General features: G+C 39.4%; 1 protein-coding gene across 1 annotated transcript in view; it reads left to right on the top strand.

Moving 5' to 3' along the window:
• serinc3 (serine incorporator 3) overlaps nt 1–19,259 on the top strand; it is a 60,401-nt gene extending 41,142 nt beyond the window's left edge. Inside the window, exons 4-10 of the mRNA XM_084316112.1 lie at nt 10,607–10,686; nt 11,078–11,215; nt 12,424–12,593; nt 13,477–13,567; nt 14,641–14,842; nt 15,871–16,101; nt 17,216–19,259. Coding sequence (XP_084172238.1) covers nt 10,607–10,686; nt 11,078–11,215; nt 12,424–12,593; nt 13,477–13,567; nt 14,641–14,842; nt 15,871–16,101; nt 17,216–17,354 — 1,051 coding nt within the window. The 3' untranslated portion in view covers nt 17,355–19,259. The remainder of the gene's footprint in view (nt 1–10,606; nt 10,687–11,077; nt 11,216–12,423; nt 12,594–13,476; nt 13,568–14,640; nt 14,843–15,870; nt 16,102–17,215) is intronic.

Raw genomic sequence — 19,259 nt, 5'->3', positions numbered from 1 at the left:
AGGGAAACACATTGTTAATGACATTGACGGATTGTGAATTTTGTGATCGACTCAAATTATATTTATTTGGAAAAATAAATAGTCACTTTATTTGAAGAGTCAAAACTGTTCTCTTGGCTTTGTTTTGTTCATATAGTAACGCTCATGTCATGATAAATCTGGTTAGGTCAAAACTACAGGAATATACATAAAAAAATGTATAATTATAGTACAATAAATATATATCGGTTATCGGTATCGACCTTGAGGAGCAGAAAGTTATTGGTATCGATATCGGGGTCAACAAATCAATATCGTGCACCCCTAGACAGAACAGTGATCCTTCTTATACTTTAATTCAACTGTAACTAGGGATGCTCGATATTGGCTTTTTTACCGATATACCGATATTGTCCAACTCTTAATTTCCAATACCAATATCAACCGATACCGATATATGCAGGGTTTCCCCCCCAAAAAACTGAATAATTTCAGGTAATTAACATTACATATGTCTTGTTGTGGAATTAACATAACATTATGCATACTTTTGACAATAAATAAAATCAGAATTTGTTCTTACTTGCCTGGGTAAATAAAAGTTGGTTATAGAAATGTAAAAAGAATAATTAATTTTTTTTTTACCGATATTTTCCTATATCACATTTGAATGCCAATATCGGCCGATAATATAGGCAACTGTAACCTTACCTTTATGAACTTCACAAGGGAGTCAATGGCTTCTCTGGCTGAGAGCTTTCCCGGTCTCTTGTTGCGTCCCTGAGGTGATGGTGGCAGGAGGTGGACAAGAAGCAAGAGGGAGGACATTTCACTGTCCCATGCTAAAAATAAAAAAAATTAAATAAAAAAAATCAGAAATACATTTGACTAAAAGCTGTGTTTCCATTTGTTTAAAAAACAATTCACCCTTCCATTATTATATTCCTTTAATTCAAGCATACCATTGTTCAGTTCTATTGTGTCTGTTGTGGATTCAGCATTCTGAAGCAGGTCTTGAAGGTCGCCGGTCTGGGTGAGGCCACGGCTTTGTTCAAGGACTTTCTGCCTGCAGAAAGTAGGCCACTTCTCCAGGAACTTTGCAGAGATGTCATCACCAAACATCAGACTGAAATCCTGCTCAATCTGCAGACAAGATGGAATAAAACATGGTTGAAATTTTTTTGTCATACATTGTTAAATAGTAGGGCTGACCCCTATTAATCGATTAGTCGACTAATCGGTCGAAAGGGGCCGTAGTCGACTGGCCAACCTCTTAGTCGAATATAATATTATAAAAAAAAAAAAAAAAAATATATATATATATATTATAATTTTTTTCAAAAGAAAAGAGGCATAGAAGCGTGGCTAACGCTAATGGCAGGCATACCAGAGGCTAACTGCCTACGAAAACAGGCACAGAGGCACTGAAAGAGGATTTCATCAGTGGACCAATTGTATGCTTTTGCAGAGGACAAGAAGCCTTCAGTTGACTCCTTCAGACATTAAGCACCCCCCACAGCCCAAATGGAATGATAAAAAAAAATAAAAAAATACGTTTTTTTTTTTTTTTTAACAATCCTAGTCGACCATCCAAATCCTTAGTCAGGGACAGCCCTATTAAATAGGTTCACCCTATGACCAGGGATGTGATCTAAATTGTTTAAAAAGGTCATTTTTTATTTCAGTTAGACTTTAATGCAAGCCACATACCATTCCTGTGATGTCTAGGAATCGTGGAAAGGTGGTGAATATTTCAGAGGACTTGATTGGGTCATGCATCATTTCTTGGCGATGGGTGAAGGTCTGTTTCATCTTCTCCTTGATGATTGCTTCATCAGTTGTATGCTTCATCAGTGCACTGGCCTCACGAAACTGGGTGTCTGTGGTTAGCTGGTTTTCCTCAGAGAAGGGGGCTCTGTCGCCAGAACTTGGACCACCTGTAACAGTGTAGAAACCACACATACTGCTGCAATACTTTCCAGTGATATGCATTTACTATAATGATCCATCTTCACAGTTGCTAGATAAACAGTGGACTGGGACAATCAAAATTCCATACCGATCAGTGGCTGAACATTACGGCTCTTCTTTTGTCCCTCTGATGCTATCTTTTGAAGTGATTTCACCCTCCATGCCAGAAACCCACTCCCATCTACTGGATTGTAATACTGCTCCTAAAACACAAGAAGTAAAGAGAAAAAAAAAAAGTTATTTGGTTTAAATGGGCATGTGTAAATGTGTTTATTTCTCTCCTTAAAACTTAACACATGCCCTTCTCTGAAGAATTGCTAAAATCAAGGTCAACAGGTAGGACATCTGTGGTTCTTAAATTGTTGAGATTAGGAGAAATGGTCAGCATACAGAAATGTTAACAAATATTTAGTTGAAATCGTACTCCGCACAGCCCTTTTAAGCAATTCCAGAGAAGTGAGGAGTAATGGGGTTGGTGTTTTATGTACCATGCATGTGATTGGATAATGTTATGCATAATGTTGTGTTAATTCCACGACAAGAGATATGTAGCCTAATGTTAATTACCTGAAATTATTCCTTTTGGGGGGGGGGGGGGAGAAACCCTGCATATATCGGTATCGGTTGATATCGGTATTGGAAATTAAAGAGTTGGACAATATCGGTATATCGGATATCGGTAAAAAAAAGCCAATATCGAACATCCCTAGAAATTATATAACAAGAATGACCTATAAACATAATAATTGTTAGACTAGAAGTCTTTATTTGTCATGCAGTTTTAACACACACGCAAGATGGGCGACCCACAGGAACACACATGCACTGAGTCGCCGATGAAATGTCTCTCTGCACTTTTCCCTGATGTACTTACATATCCCAAATTGCCCTGGGGATCGGCCAGGTATGGGAATAAGGCAGTGATGCCCTTTGCGTAGTCTTCTTTAACACGCCTTGAAGGACTCGTCCTACAGTGCACACATACACAAGTATGAGATCCAAACAAAAGTATTGCTGTGCCAATGCCTTCTGCACAATCTATGTAAAGCGCTTTGGATAACCATTTATCATTTACCAATTCTGCAAAAAGGAGGATCTTAGTAAAAACCAAAAATGTGTATTGGGTGCGTAATGTTTAGATAACATAATTACCCATGCTCTTTTGCCATGTGCGCAACCAATATCTTCACCATGTCGCGTCTTCTGGTATCCGTTAGGGTTTTCGTCCGAGCATAATCGGCAATGATCCTCTCTCCTCCAGCTGTGTCCCTCAGAATCTTTTCAGTCATCTAAGCGGGAGTAAAAAGGGGGGGGGGGGGAGGACACACATGGATAGACAGTCATTTGGTGGCCAAGTATATTTAACCCTTTCACTGCCACACTAGTACCAGTATGTGGTATACAGTATGTGGTACAGTATGTGGTATACAGTATGTGGTACAGTATGTGGTATACAGTATGTGGTACAGTATGTGGTACAGTATGTGGTACAGTATGTGGTACAGTATGTGGTATACAGTATGTGGTACAGTATGTGGTATACAGTATGTGGTACAGTATGTGGTACAGTATGTGGTATACAGTATGTGGTACAGTATGTGGTATACAGTATGTGGTGCAGTATGTGGTACAGTATGTGGTACAGTATGTGGTATACAATATGTGGTACAGTATGTGGTACAGTATGTGGTACAGTATGTGGTACAGTATGTGGTATACAGTATGTGGTACAGTATGTGGTACATTATGTGGTACAGTATGTGGTACAGTATGTGGTACAGTATGTGGTATACAGTATGTGGTACAGTATGTGGTATACAGTATGTGGTACAGTATGTGGTACAGTATGTGGTACAGTATGTGGTATACAGTATGTGGTACAGTATGTGGTATACAGTATGTGGTACAGTATGTGGTACAGTATGTGGTACAGTATGTGGTACAGTATGTGGTATACAGTATGTTGTATACAGTATGTGGTACAGTATGTGGTACAGTATGTGGTACAGTATGTGGTATACAGTATGTGGTACAGTATGTGATAGTAAAGGGTTAACCTTCTGTAGTGCGGCAGTGAAAGGGTTAACCTTCTGTAGTGCGGCAGTGAAAGGGTTAACCTGCTGTTGTGCGGCAGTGAAAGGGTTAAGGTGACAAATGTAAACCATGACCCCCCCCCCCCCCCCATTTTCTCCCCAATTGTACTTGGCCATCCCCAATGCCCATGCTACCCCTTTATCAGAGTCACCATCTCCATTTCAAACAGTCATATGCAAAGCTTACCAGAGTGATACGAGTCAGGTCAGCACCGTTTCTTGGAGCAGGACTAGACTGCAAAATGATGGTGTCATCAGACTCCCCCTCATTGTCTGCACCAGAGCTGAGAACGGAGCTTTGGCTGCTGGAGTTGCTTGCAGAGGTCCTCACTGAATCTAACAATCATGTAGACATATAAGTGTGATTAGATAGGAATGTTTGTGACAAGTGTAATGTAAAAAGACCACATTAGATTAGGAAGGATCCACACGTTACATTGGGCATATATACAAAGATCATTTCAAAGTACAAAAATACACAGTACCTGTGTGACATTTTAGGTTAGCCAGGACACGTGTAGCCTTTTTACAACGCATCCGCGTTTCCGGCGCTCTGATTGGCCAGGTCATGTGACATGTGCGCCCAATAGCGTGTTTGCCCATTTCCGCGTCGAACAGCCTGCAAACTACCTGGCGTTCTATCGCCATGCTCTAAGACAAACTCTAACCTTAACCAACTTCGAAGAGTGCCCTTAACCAGTGTAGAAACTTGCCGTCCCACGATTGCTGCTCATGTCACATGACCTGGCCAATCAGAGCGAAAAAAACGGGAACCCGGAAATGTTGTAAAAAGGCTTCAAGCAGCCAGGACTGTATGGATGAGGCTATAAGGCTCCATGTTAGCAACTCACCTTCAGGATTTGAGTCTTGGGGTGAACAAATCTCCAACACACCCAGGTCTGGTTTTTTTAGAAGAAATTGAAACGCCTCGTCGTCGACTTCAGTGTTTGAGTCATCATAGACCTTTAAGTCCAAGGTACTAGGAATTTCAAATTTCTTGGCAACTATAGACAAAACAAGATTGCACAAGCTTATTGATAAATCTGTTGTGCAATTTATTTAATTTGTATTAATTAAAATGTCATAAAATGGGATATTAAAATAGCCACTGAAAATGTGATCATATGAGGAAGATTGACAGCCTTAATTGACATACTTAACACCGGTTCCTGACAGGCAGCGAGCGTGCGAACTGGAGACGAAATCGTGCGCGACACTGTCCTGATATGAGGCGGCGCGTGTCCGGGTGTGTCTGTGTGTGTGTTACCTGGAAGCACACAGGGGCAAAGCAGCCTGCGATTCTTGACCAATAAAAAGTGTTTAGGGGCGTGACTCGGCCGCGTAATCGCTCAACTAGAGACACAGCGAGCGAATATTTGAGGGGGGAACGACATCGCCGCTCAGTTTGCTGTCGCTCGCGGCAGGTCAGGATAGTCTGATTGAAACGAATACATTTTAATCATTTTCGCAATCACGCTCGCTCGCGTCACTGCCTGTCAGGAAGGGGTGTAAGACATTGATTGGTTCACTCTATCCTAAATAAAATGGATTGTGCTTTGTACTGTAGGCCTACAGCTTAAATTAACATGCAGGGAAAGCCTAAACTGATACCCAGTATGTTGTTGCATAGGGCAGTGGTTCTCAAACATTTCATGTCAAGGACCCCCCAAATTGACAATTAGCCCACAGACCCCCCATTTGAAAAGATGTGCCATGGACCCCCATAAGACAATATTTGTACGGCTCTAGCAGTGATTCTCAACCATTTTAATTCCAAGGGCACCCATTTAATGGCATTTGTATCTTTGGGACCCCAATTTATATTGTAAAATCAATGTTAATTTAACTCTTGACGGTGTACAATGGACGTTGGGGTCCATGTGTTCACAGTCAGAGTTACAGACCAATAAGGGTCCATTTGGTTCCTAACTATCAAGGCGGACGCCATTTTGAGAACCAACGGCACGCTGTGCAAAATGTTTCACTCACCACACTCCAAAAAAGTTGTGAAGGTCAATTGGCCCTCAAAACAGATGAATTTCTGCCGGTCAACGTGTTTAACACGTACAGCCTGCATCTGATGGCAAATAAATAATAACAGTTACTAAGATGATACATATAGGGCACAACAACTCATGCATTATGAGGAGTGTTACAATTAGAAAATATTACAAAAGCACCATACAGTAAATTTCGCTGAGTACATTTTACTCAAACTGAGTAAAACTTTACTCACGTCTTGGGCTCAAATTGACTCAGTTTGAGTAAAATTTACTCTGTGAAATTTACTGTGAGGATAGTTCCACAAGTTTCCATTATATTATACATGGAGGCAGAACACACAAATTAGTCAACCCAGTACAATGGTTCAAATAAACACTTGTTGAACCGAACAGTGCGTCAAATTAACTTGTTATGTCCATTTACCACTAGTAAAACAGTCAACCTACAGCACATTGCGGCAAATTTACGTGACTCTATTTAGAGTAAAACACACGTTGTCTCTTCAGCAAAATCCGCCAACATGTAACATATAATTGTTCCATCTCCTGTACTATGTCTACTTGTCTTGTATGTTCTTAATACGTCAGTTTTTGTATGGATATAGTTATATCACTACTTTTAACAACAGCCTACAGGCATGGTCTACAGGTATGGTCTCAGGCCTATACAGGTATAGCCGCATGCAGGTGAAAATTAGCTTCTGGCTAACATTAGCTCATATACATTTTACATGAAAACCGACATGTTGATTAATGTGCACTGTCCCTGATAGCAATACTGTTGATAATTGAATACTCGTGTTGCACCGACGTACCTGTTCTTAAGTTATTGTCCATAAAACTGTAAAACGTTTATTTAATAGCGTGCGTGCTAGCAGCTAACATGCTAACATCGTGATAGATGGCTCTGTGGCTTAGCTGTAATGTACGGTGACTCTATTTAGAGTAAAACACACGTTGTCTCTGCCACCGTTTCAGCAAAAACCGCCAACATGTAACATATAATTGTTCCATCTCCTGTACTATGTCTACTTGTCTTGTATGTTCTTAATAAGTCAGTTTTTGTATGGATATAGTTATATCACTACTTTTAACAACAGCCTACAGGCATGGTCTACAGGTATGGTCTCAGGCCTATACAGGTGGAAATTAGCTTCTGGCTATACACTAGCTCATATACATTTTACATGAAAACCGACATGTTGATTAATGTGCACTGTCCCTGATAGCAATACTGTTGATAATTGAATACTTGTCCATACAACTGTAAAACGTTTATTTAATAGCGTGCGTGCAAACGTATAGCAGCTAACATGCGAACATCGTGATAGATGGCTCTGTGGCTTAGCTGTAATGTTGCAAATTAGTTACACACATTGCTGTTTAATAAATTAACAAATAATAATAATAATCTTACCTGGTATTTGGCATCCAAGAGAAGGAAAATATCGCTGTATTGCGCTCTTGCTGGTATACCTGAGCTTGAAGCGAGAGAGAAAGATGGCGTCGGCACCTTTGGGAATTATATGGATAGTAGGCGTGACCAATGCTGTATTACTCCAATAGAAACTCTTCTGGAACTTTACTCTCACTCTATTGGCCACAGGCAATGATTATGCCCCAAATGGAGTAAATATGACTACTTGAGAGGAAAATAATAACTCCGTAATAATTACTCTGGGAAAATGACTCCCCAGTTTTTCCTGTGTATGTCTATACCGAACACTGTGACCTCATTTTCTTCTTCTAAATTACATGCTATACTATGTTATTTGATACTATCTTGTCTAGCACAGTCTCTGGAGCGTAACAGTAAGAAGCATTTTGTATGAAAGTATTCTGTACTTCTGTATGACAACTATTAAAGAAACTTGAAACTTGAAACTACATCAGGAAATACTGTCTACTGTCATAAAAAAACGATTTTTCACCTAGTTTTTGTATAAAATTTACTATAAACCCGGCTATGAATGATATATATCAACAAACCTTTCTATAGAAAGAAGCATAATATGGATGGGAAGAAATGTGGAAAGTTTGGTGTGTGTAGGTACTAGGGAAATGGAGTTCCAACTCTTTATGTGTAAGTAAAATGCATAAAACTAGTTTTTCAGAAAATGACCTCAACGTTTTGTATTGTAAAATGCCATTTTTGCTATTTACAAACACAACACCCAATCAAACCATTAGTAATAGACAACCTAAACACATGCCTGATAACTGAATAATAATAATAATAATAATAATAATGATGTTAATGAACTGAACAGAACTACACACAGGCTACAAACAGTGTAGTAAGTGTAGTACCCTCTAATAGGCAAAACAATTATTTTAATAGATATCACTATGAGACTTTCCCAGTTTGTTATGTACATATAAACTAAGAAAAAATATATTGCACGTTTTCTGAATTTTATGTTTATATATGCAAATGAGGCACTTCCCCATTAAATATGTGCACATTTATGGATGCAATCAGGCAAAATGAAGTCAAATAAACAACTAAATGTGTGTTATTGACATTTTATTGTCACTAGTTTCATAGAAGACATGTTTAGGAAGCAAAATATAACAAAATCTCAATATCGTCGAAAAAAGGCAATTTTGGGGGTGCTGTCTCGCCTTAAAGAATCCTCCTCTTTTAATTTTGAACCAAGAGAACCAGGTCACAGCATTTGTTCCAGAGAAGCTTCTTAGTAGATAACATCAGATAATATCAGAGGTTGTCATGGTTTGAACCGAGATTAACTCATGACCCAGTTGTAAATAGTTCATTTGTTATATGTAGCCTGCTTTTATAGCATACCTAATACCATAAACATATTGACATTTTTTATTCAGAATGTGATTCAGTGGATCTTTTTTAAAAGGGATTTCTGTTGTAAAATACTAGGCGTGTTGTCAATACTCAGACAACATTATAAACTGAGTGTCTGTGCAGAACAGAGTAGCTTAAGTTTCACTTTCACTTCTAGAAGAGATTTAACTTCACGTGAAGAAGAGTAGAGTCTAGACTAGAGGCAACACGATAATTTGGCAATGTTTCAGGATTTAAACCCTACAGCAGCGAAAGCTCAACTGGAGAGGAGCTCAGAGGACCAGCCTAGACCAGCAACACATAATGTTTACACAATGTGCTAACGGCTGCAGCTACATTGATCCGTCACATATGAATGGATAGAAAATTGACGGAAATTATTACTGTCCGTTGGTTTCTTTTAAAATTAGAACCTAACATCAACTCTGTCTGTCCAACACATGGATACAGACGTAGACGGACACAGCGGATCAATGTAACCGCATAATATTAAAGATCAAAGTAAGCGCTCTACAGACACTCTATTGAGTGTAATTTTCCAAAATGTCCGGTTATACCGGTGTTGTCATGAGTTCATTAATCGTGGGGAAATCACTGAGGCGACCCTAACGACAACAACAGATAACATCAGATATTATCAGAGGATGGTCATGGTTTCAACCGAGATTAACTCATGACCCAGTTCCAGTAAATAGTTCCTTTGTTACCTGTAGCCTGCTTTTATATCATAGACCTAATACCAGAGACAGGGAGGAATCGTGACGTGGAACTCCCTCACCAGCTCTGGGAAAATAAGCAGAGAAGGGACTCTAAGATATTAATAGAATGTGATTTAGTGGATCTTTTTTTTAAAGGGATGCATACTGCATACTGATGACATATTTCACCTTTTTTGACGATTTACAAAAAACTAGGGTACACTAGGCTAACGATTTGGCTAAATTAAGAAAATATTTTATTTACAATATTGAAATTTACATTCCTGATATTAAGCAGTTGATTGCTATTGAATAAGTCAGTTTCTCTAATGACGTGAATGACGTGTGTTGAGTTCTCAGTGAGGACATCGCCTCCTATTCATTTCCCCACCTGTCTTCCCTCTACCTGTATCCAGCCTCTTTGCTAATAGTTTTCTCTTTTGAAAGTAGTGTGGACGCTGTATGTTTCTTGTTGTTGTTGTTGTTGTTGTTGTTGTTGTTGTTGTTGTTGTTGTTGTTGTTGTTGTTGTTGTTGTTGTTTTTCTTATTGACTATTATGACAGATTCGTAGAATTATCTGGAATAGTTTTATTTCTTATTTCAGGCTTGACCTGAGAGTTGTGTCTGTATGAAGCTTTCTGCTTAGCTAGTCAAAAACACATTTCCTGAACTCAAGTTTATAAGCTGTGTCCATTTATACAGATAAAAACCCTTAAAGGAACACAACAACATTATGGGAAATGCGCTTACCATCTTGTCCATAGTCAGGCAAGAAGATAGATACCAATTTCCTCTCTGTGTGTTCAGTAGAAAGCTATCTGGCTGCAAGCTAGCTTAGCACAAATGAATGGAAGTGGATACCATTAGCCTTGTAGCCGGTTAGCTTTCTACTGAACGCTCAGAGAGGAAATTGTTATCCATCTTCTTGTCTGACCCTGGAGAAGACAGTAATGTTAGCGTATTCCTTTAAATAAAAATAAGCGTAATAGTTTAGCTGACGTCTAGACATCATCAATGATTAGTGATTCCTTCTGTCTGCAGGTTTTGGTTTTTTAAGATTGCTGCCATGGTTGCAGTGACAGTTGGTGCCTTTTACATTCCTGAGGGGCCTTTCACTCACAGTAAGATCTGTATAATAACTAATACGTAGCAAAATGCATATATTTATTTTTATTTATTTAAGTGTAGTTAGGTTACACATCATATGAATGACTATAATACTAAACATGTGCTTTGAAGTAGTACATGAAAGCACATAAGTAGTACTGAAAATATATATAAGTATACTTTCAGAAAAGTACATATGGGTAGAAATTTACTTTTATCACACTTTATATACAAAAAATATACTTACAATACGGAAAAATACTGTTGTTGATTTTGTGTGTGTGTGTGTGTGCGTGCGTGCGTGCGTGTGTGTGTGTGTGTGTGTGCGTGCGTGCGTGCGTGTGTGTGTGTGTGTGTGTGTGTGCGTGTGTGTGCGTGCATGTGTGTGTGCGTGTGTGCGTGCAGCATGGTTCGTCGTTGGGACCTCTGGAGCGTTCTGCTTCATCCTGATCCAGCTGGTGCTGCTGGTCGACTTTGCCCACTCCTGGAACGAGTCCTGGGTGGACAAGATGGAGAAGGGCCACGCCAAGGGCTGGTATGCAGGTAGGTCAGCAGTGGACAGGGTGGAGAAGGGCTGGTATGCAGGTAGAAGCAGAGAAGCAGGCATGTGATCAAAGAAAATGCACTGAGAAGATGAAACATTGCCCTTATTATAGTTATTATATACTTATTATAGATGTGCAACATCTACTGCACATCTATTGATGTGCATGCAGATCCATAGCTATGAACAGTGTTCATTTCATCAGCTATTTTGAATTTTAGTTTTAGTCTCAGTCATGTGTCAAATGCTCTTTTTCGTTTTCATCATATTTAGTCACCTTCATCTATTTTTCGTTTAGTCAAGTTTTAGTCAACTACAGCTCTGAGCATTTTAGTCTTAGTCTTTTTCGTTTTAGTCTCGATTTACTCTTTTTTGTTTAGTCTCGCCACTCAGTTACAGCCTCATAAAGCCGTGTGAGCTTTTTCTAAACAAAAACCAGCTAATGTTAGTGCTAGCTGGTTAGACTTATGTAAGCTAGTATAGTATGTATAGTAACTTATGTTACTATAGTTTGAAAGTATAGGCGGACTATTCCTCGGTTACATTGGTGGCAGCGGTGGGATTGTTTCCTACATTAGTGTCCAGCGTTAGAAGTAAAGGGAATGCGAGAATGAGTTAGAGATGATTTGACAGCCATCTAGTTGCTAATGCTAACAGTAACGTAGCAGTTCGTTTCAAAATAGTCTCCTCCTCGTCTTTCATTTTCAACAATACATGCTGCCAAGTCCAAGCCCACTGCATACAACACCACCGAGCCCCTGTTGCCCCGCCATTGTTCCATTAAACCCAACTGTGTGCAGTTACTGCTATATCTACAATGCTGGCTAAGAACATAACGTGAGTGAGGAAATGAATCAAAGCGCTTGCGCTGCACACAGGAAACGGAAATGATGCACTAATAATAACATGAATTATTCTAAAAGTTATAATTATTTGTCTCGTCTTAAAATGAAGAGAGATTTCGGCAAGATTTTATTTAGTAAACTACATTTTGTGTCGTTGTTTGTAGTCAACGACATTGCATAAATTATTTAGTCACGTTAGTGTCACGTGATCTCGTCTCGTTATCGTCAGGGGAAAAAGCTTCGTTGAGGACCATATTTAGTCATCATTTTCGTTGACTAAATTAACACTGGCTGTGAACCTGTCATGCGTTTTATTTCCACAGTAGAGACAGTGTTTACCTGGTTCTGTCCTTGTGTTTCAGCCCTGCTGGCCGTAACCATCTTCAACTACATCATGTCGTTCGTCACCATCGTGCTGCTGTTCGTGTTCTACACACAGCCTGGCGGCTGCTCCATCAACAAGTTCTTCATCAGCTTCAACCTGCTGCTCTGTACGGTGGGCTCTGTGCTCTCCGTTCTGCCCAAAGTCCAGGTGAAGAGCTTTAGTAACAAAAGTATAGATACAATCTGTATGTAGAGTAATCATTACAAAAAGAATACATTTTAAAAGGTAAAAAAAAGTATTGCTTTTCCCCCCAAAACAATTATTGATTTAAATATTTTGGCGGGTCCAAAATGAATGTTGTTGTTTACATGTTGCGTGCATGTATCCCCTCCCTACTTCCCATTTCCCCCACGTGGAATGCACCTGATTGGATAAATGACAAGCTGGTGCTCTAGTGTGACATCTAGCGGCTGAATGTTATCTATAGCACCTTTAAAGGACCATAGCAGTGTTACTACCTTGTCAAAATCTGACACATAGTTTACATAAACCCCCGACCATTTCCCCCAAAATTACTTTTGAATTAGCGGCAGTGAAAACATACTTTTCTTGAGAGAAAAAACAGAGTTGCAAATCTTGTGAGTAAAATGGTCGCATATCCAACCTTTTTCTTTAGGAAGCACATTATATACATAGTTCATCATTTGACTTGGTGGCGCTGGTGGGGGAGTAAGGGAAGGAGAAATCACATGGTTCATTTAAACAAAGTTGTCATGTAATCTACTTTATTGTAAGATTATATTTTGACACTACCACTGGTATTGCCTCTCTTTCTGTTAGTTGAGCATGTGAGGCATGTTTAACTACAGCCTATAATAACGTTCCACTGGAGTAGGCTACTGGTAACTTTGCCTAGTCCCCGCCTACTCAACCCATTCAACCAATCAGGTGCCAAAAGTAAGCTGTGTACATTTTCAAAAGCAAAATAAGGGGAGAGGGACGCATAAAGGACGCAACTAAGTCATCCGACAACATTGGGTCTAGTTTTTACTTGGGTCATTACCGTTCTAACCTGCATGTGTTTTCCCAGGAATCCCAACCACGATCAGGTCTCCTGCAGTCCTCCATCATCACCCTGTACACCACGTATCTGACCTGGTCTGCCATGACCAATGAGCCTGGTGAGAACCTTTTAATCACGTGATGCTGTGGTCTATTTAACACTTTGAATGCAGGAAATCAACAGGCCACACATGAGAATACATAACCAAAGATTTGACCTTAAAGAGATTTCACCGTAGTAGAACTTGTCATTTTTTAGCAGTCTTACCTCTATCTAAATGTATCTACAAGAAAACTAGCGACCATTGCTGTCCCTGTCATCCACTGTCAACAATTCCTCGCAGGTGTCAGGCTCCTCATTCACTTCCATTCATTTCGAGGACCTAGTGTAAATATGATACTTTTGAAGTATAAACAAACTACTGCTTTATAGATTTTATTATGAAACAGACAATTCTGTGCTTTGATTTTGTCTTGGCATTTGATGTGTGTTTAAGGATTTATTGCATTTGAAAAAAACAGATCTGGTCAGTTTGTTGTTTATGTAACGGGAGGTCCGTGAGTATATCCACAGTCACAGAAACAGGGGTGTTGACAAGTGACTGTGGCAGTAAGCGGGCTGCGAGTTAAACTCACTTCCCCATAACAGGGTTAATAGACGCATAGGTACGGTACTTAGGAGTGGATTCACTTCTTAGTGCAGCGGTCTATGTCGTCGCCCGCGGAGCAGGAGCTCCCCTGTTAGACTCCCCCTCGGGACATCAGCATTTAACATCAGCGCAGAGTAAACCAATACGATCCGTCACATTTAGAAAGATTCTAAACATTCTGTGAAAAGCTGACTTCAACAGTCCTCATGTATTTAACCATCCATAACAGAATACAACAGTCCTCATGTATTTAACCATCATAACAGAACGCAACAGTCCTCATATGTATTTAACCATCATAACAGAACGCAACAGTCCTCATGTATTTAACCATCATAACAGAATACAACAGTCCTCATGTATTTAACCATCCATAACTGAATACAACAGTCCTCATGTATTTAACCATCATAACAGAATACAACAGTCCTCATGTATTTAACCATCATAACAGAATACAACAGTCCTCATGTATTTAATTTAGTCTTTTTTACCTTCAACAACCCCCCCCCCCCCCCCCCCCCCCCCCCCCGCCCCCCCAGACGAGGTGTGCAACCCCAGCCTGCTGAGCATCCTCCACAAGATGGCTGCTCCCACGCTGGCCCCCTTGGAGATCGAGAACCAGACGGCCGTGGTGATCATCGACACGGAGGATCCCGTCCTCACGGCGCCCTACCTGCAGTGGTGGGACGCCCAGAGCATCGTAGGACTGGCCATCTTCGTCCTCTGCATCCTCTACTCCAGGTAATAATATATATATTACCTATCCACTTCCATTAGTAGAAAATAGTTCCTACATGAAACTGCTCACAACAAGGTCTGTGGATTATCTTGAGTAACCAGGTCATTGTTTATTGTTTATTTCATGATTTCACTAAATGATCTGGGTGGATAGATAGCACTCCGGGTAAAGGGGGGAAATATGTTGTTGTTTTATTTTGGGTGAACTTCCCCTTTACTAAACATCAGGGGTGTAAAAAGTACCCAGAAATTATACTTATGGGTACCGTCTCAAAATCGTACTCAAGTAAAAGTCAGAGTATCTGGCTAAAAACACACTTGAGTAAAAGTCTAAAAGTTTCTACTTTTAAATGTACTTAAGTACTAAAAAGTTAAAGTAAAAACTTTTTTTCTGACTGTCTATTCTTCTGATAGCAGGTGTTTAATCAAAGATCCCCGCTTTCTAGTCTTGCACAAGGACCAATCAGCATGGGTATGGGCGGGTTAATTTTCCATTGATGGGGATTTGATTGGCTGTTTTTAAATAAAGTGCGGCCGCAGGATTAATAACGTTAACGTTAGTTCGGCCAGAGAAACAAATATACTAGTTAAAATAGTTGGACCTGCCATATTTGTACTTTGTACTTTGTAGGTCTGCATTTTAAATGTAAGGAGTAAAAAGTATGTTTTTTTTCTCTGAAATGTAATTGAGTAAAAGTACATGTATACAAACCTAATAATACTTGAGTAAAGTACAAATCCCCAAAAACAGTACTTAAGTATTGTAACAAAGTACAATTACTCAAGTACTTTACACCCCTGCTAAACATATATTGGTACGGTAAAGAAACCTTGGGAAGAGAAGAAGAATCAATGAATGAAAGTTTAAACTTTTGATACAATGTATTGAACATACATTCCCTTTAGAATGTTGGATTCTGTATGGAGATCATTACACCTCTACTATTACAACACTATGACATGATTGACGACAGTACTATAAACCAATCAGTGACTTGTTGACACGTCCGTTTCCCCTGCTCTGCCTGCAGCATCCGTTCGTCCAACACCAGCCAGGTGAACAAGTTGACGATGGCCTCCAAAGACTCTGAGATCCTGGCGGAGAGCGACGGCAGCTCCCCTGACGGAGACGAGGAGGTGCGGGGGACCAGGAGGGTGGAGGACAACGAGACGGACTTGGTCCAGTACAGCTACTCCTTCTTTCACTTCATGCTGTTCCTGGCCTCCCTCTACATCATGATGACCCTCACCAACTGGTACAGGTCAGTAAGCCCCTCCCCTCCGGCCAACAGTAGTCCAATAGGGTGAGAGACCGACCTAAGTGTGACGGATCGTATTGGTCTGCGTTGTGTTGTTGTTAAATGCTTATGTCCCGAGGGGGAGTCGAACAGGGGAGCTCCCGCGCCGCGGGCGACGACATAGGCCGCTGCACTAAGAAGTGAATCCACTCCTATGTACCGTACCTATGCGTCTATTAACCCTGTTATGAGGAAGTGAGTTTAATTTACCAGCCCGTAATGCCACAGTCACTTGTCAACACCCCTGTTTCTGTGACTGTGGATATACTCACGGGCTTCCCCGTTACATAAGCATAATTATTATTACACATCCCCATGGACACACACACACACTGAGAATCGGACACTCTACATTGCATTGATATTTCATTGCACCGTAGTTTTTATTCGTACACATTCGACATTACATCTATAGTATTTTAATTACTTTATTGTAAATATCTCTTCTACTTCATTTTTGCATTGTGTACATTTTAGTTTTGTATATTGTATATTTTGTATATTGTTTGGTCTTTTGCTGTTTTATGATGCACAATCTCAGGAGGGTCATATAGAACCAAGCATTTCAATGTGTCCAATAAATGTGTACATATGTGACAAATAAAACAAAACATGAAACATGAACTTATTGACCATAATCCTTCCCACCCTGAGCATGACATGAGAGCAAAATGGCCACCGTGTGAATAGGTCAATGGATGTACTTGACAAAGACCATAATTATGGTCCTGTGCCAAGCTTATTTCCTGTTAATAATAAATGGCATTTGATATTAGGAGTAGAACATAATAAAAAGGCATTTGATATTAGGAGTAGAAAATAATAAAAGGCATTTGATATTAGCAGTAGAAAATAATAAAAAGGCATTTGATATTAGGAGTAGAAAATAATAGAAGGTATTGTTAGAAAGCTGCCATGCTCCTCTTTCCAACAGCATAGGAACTCAAACTGTATCTGGAGGTCAACAATGATAGATAAATGTTAGAGCAAGACACATGCATTGACACAAGGAATTTCTCATAGTCTTTGGAGGTTTTTGGAAACAAAGTGATAAATAACCATGTTGTTTTTCTGGCAGCCCTGAGGCAGACTACAGCGCCCTGACCAGCAAGTGGCCGGCGGTGTGGGTGAAGATCACGTCCAGCTGGGCGTGTCTGACCCTCTACATCTGGACCCTGGTGGCTCCCATGATCCTCACCAACCGGGACTTCAGCTGAGCAGCACAGTGAGCCGAGCCGTCCAACACATGTCTACTACTGTCGTTTTGTTTGTTTTTCTACCTAAACCATGACCATATTGCCTACATGTCACTGTTTGAATGGACCGTGTTGGACTGTTTCAGATGGAGCATGTTCTATCTGTAACTGCACGTAGTGTGATAGCAGTGAGGGTCCAGTGACTGGAAGCCCAAGGAAAATCACGTATTTGACACGAAGCACAAAAGAAAAACATTCCAAGCATACTGTAATAATCTTTGTATGCCAAGAATGAAAAGTCCAACCTAATGCTGTTGCATTCCTAAATCACATGCTCTCAGTGTGTTAAAGTTGATTACTGTGGACCATGATCTTGAAAACATGTCAGTCACGTTGTACAGAAAAAGCACTTATTAAACATATGAATTATTATTAAACATGTTAATCATGTTATATATATAAAATCACTTATTTAATTCACAGTTTTATGTTTCAGTTTGAGCACACTGCAGAAAATGGCATGCTTTGTAGTTTGCACTGTAAAAAGGTCCACAGTGATGTTCTGTGAAATGTTCTTGCACTTTTCTTTTGAAATTTCAGTATTATGAATAATTATTTGATCATAGCATTCCCCTTCAGAGCTAGTTTCTATAGTCTGTTATTTGACAGACTAAGCTGTCAATAAGCTGATGTATAAATGTGCTGCTATACCTTTGACTGCCTTATGATTGTGTAAATGTTTGGGGTTTGATGAATTGAGAGCGTATAGAGTGTATAATCCATTGAAAATGACTCACAGTCGACTTAAGCTTCTGCCAAATATTTGTGTACCCTTGTTATATAATATATTTGTGTACCCATGTTATATAATACATTTGTGTACCCATGTTATATAATATACTTGTGTACCCATGTTATATAATATACTTGTGTACCCGGGGAGCTCCAGTAGCTCACCGCGTACCTCGGACGCTATTTCGGCGTCGGGGACAACCGTGCGCGTCACGGATCTGGGGTACACAAGTTCGACTCCCGGACTCGCCGTATTTTCTCAGAGTGTCTTTCCCCCGATCTATACCCCATTCAACCTGTTTCTGTCGGTCATGCTTGACCAGAAAAAGCGATAAACGCTAAAAGAACCAGCTGACTGGTCAAAGTTTAAAAAAATATATATATACTTGTGTACCCATGTTATATAATATATTTGTGTACCCATGTTATATAATATATTTGTGTACCCACGTTATATAATATATTTGTGTACCAATGTTATATAATATATTTGTGTACCCACGTTATATAATATATTTGTGTACCCACGTTATATAATATATTTGTGTACCCATGTTATATAATATATTTGTGTACCCACGTTATATAATATATTTGTGTACCCATGTTATATAATATATTTGTGTACCCATGTTATATAATATATTTGTGTACCCACGTTATATAATATATTTGTGTACCCACGTTATATAATATATTTGTGTACCCATGTTATATAATATATTTGTGTACACACGTTATATAATATATTTGTGTACCCATGTTATATAATATGTGTGTCTTAGAGACGTTATAATGTCATTGATTGGATGTAGAATAAATTCATTCATTGTGATGGAACAGAAGCACATGCTAGCTACAGTACAATCAAATACTAAAACCAAAATACTCGATATGAAAAATGTCAATACTAACTCCTACAAATTGAAAATACATATACAAAAACATGTAATAAATACCAGTTATCCTTATATAACCAAGTATATATATGCACCTAATTGGAATTCTATTAGGTGACACCAACATTATCCAGATGCCTTGTAAGCCATGTAGAGACACAGTAGCTGATACACAGTGTTGTATTAGCCATCTGTAAAGAGGTTCTCCAGTTTTCACCCAACACCAACTGTTTAA

The sequence above is a fragment of the Notolepis coatsorum genome (assembly GCF_963971535.1).
Source record: "Notolepis coatsorum genome assembly, chromosome: 6".
NCBI classification, from domain to species: domain Eukaryota; kingdom Metazoa; phylum Chordata; class Actinopteri; order Aulopiformes; family Paralepididae; genus Notolepis; species Notolepis coatsorum.
Note: the sequence above shows the minus strand (reverse complement) of the source record. Positions and strands in the feature narration are given on the sequence as shown.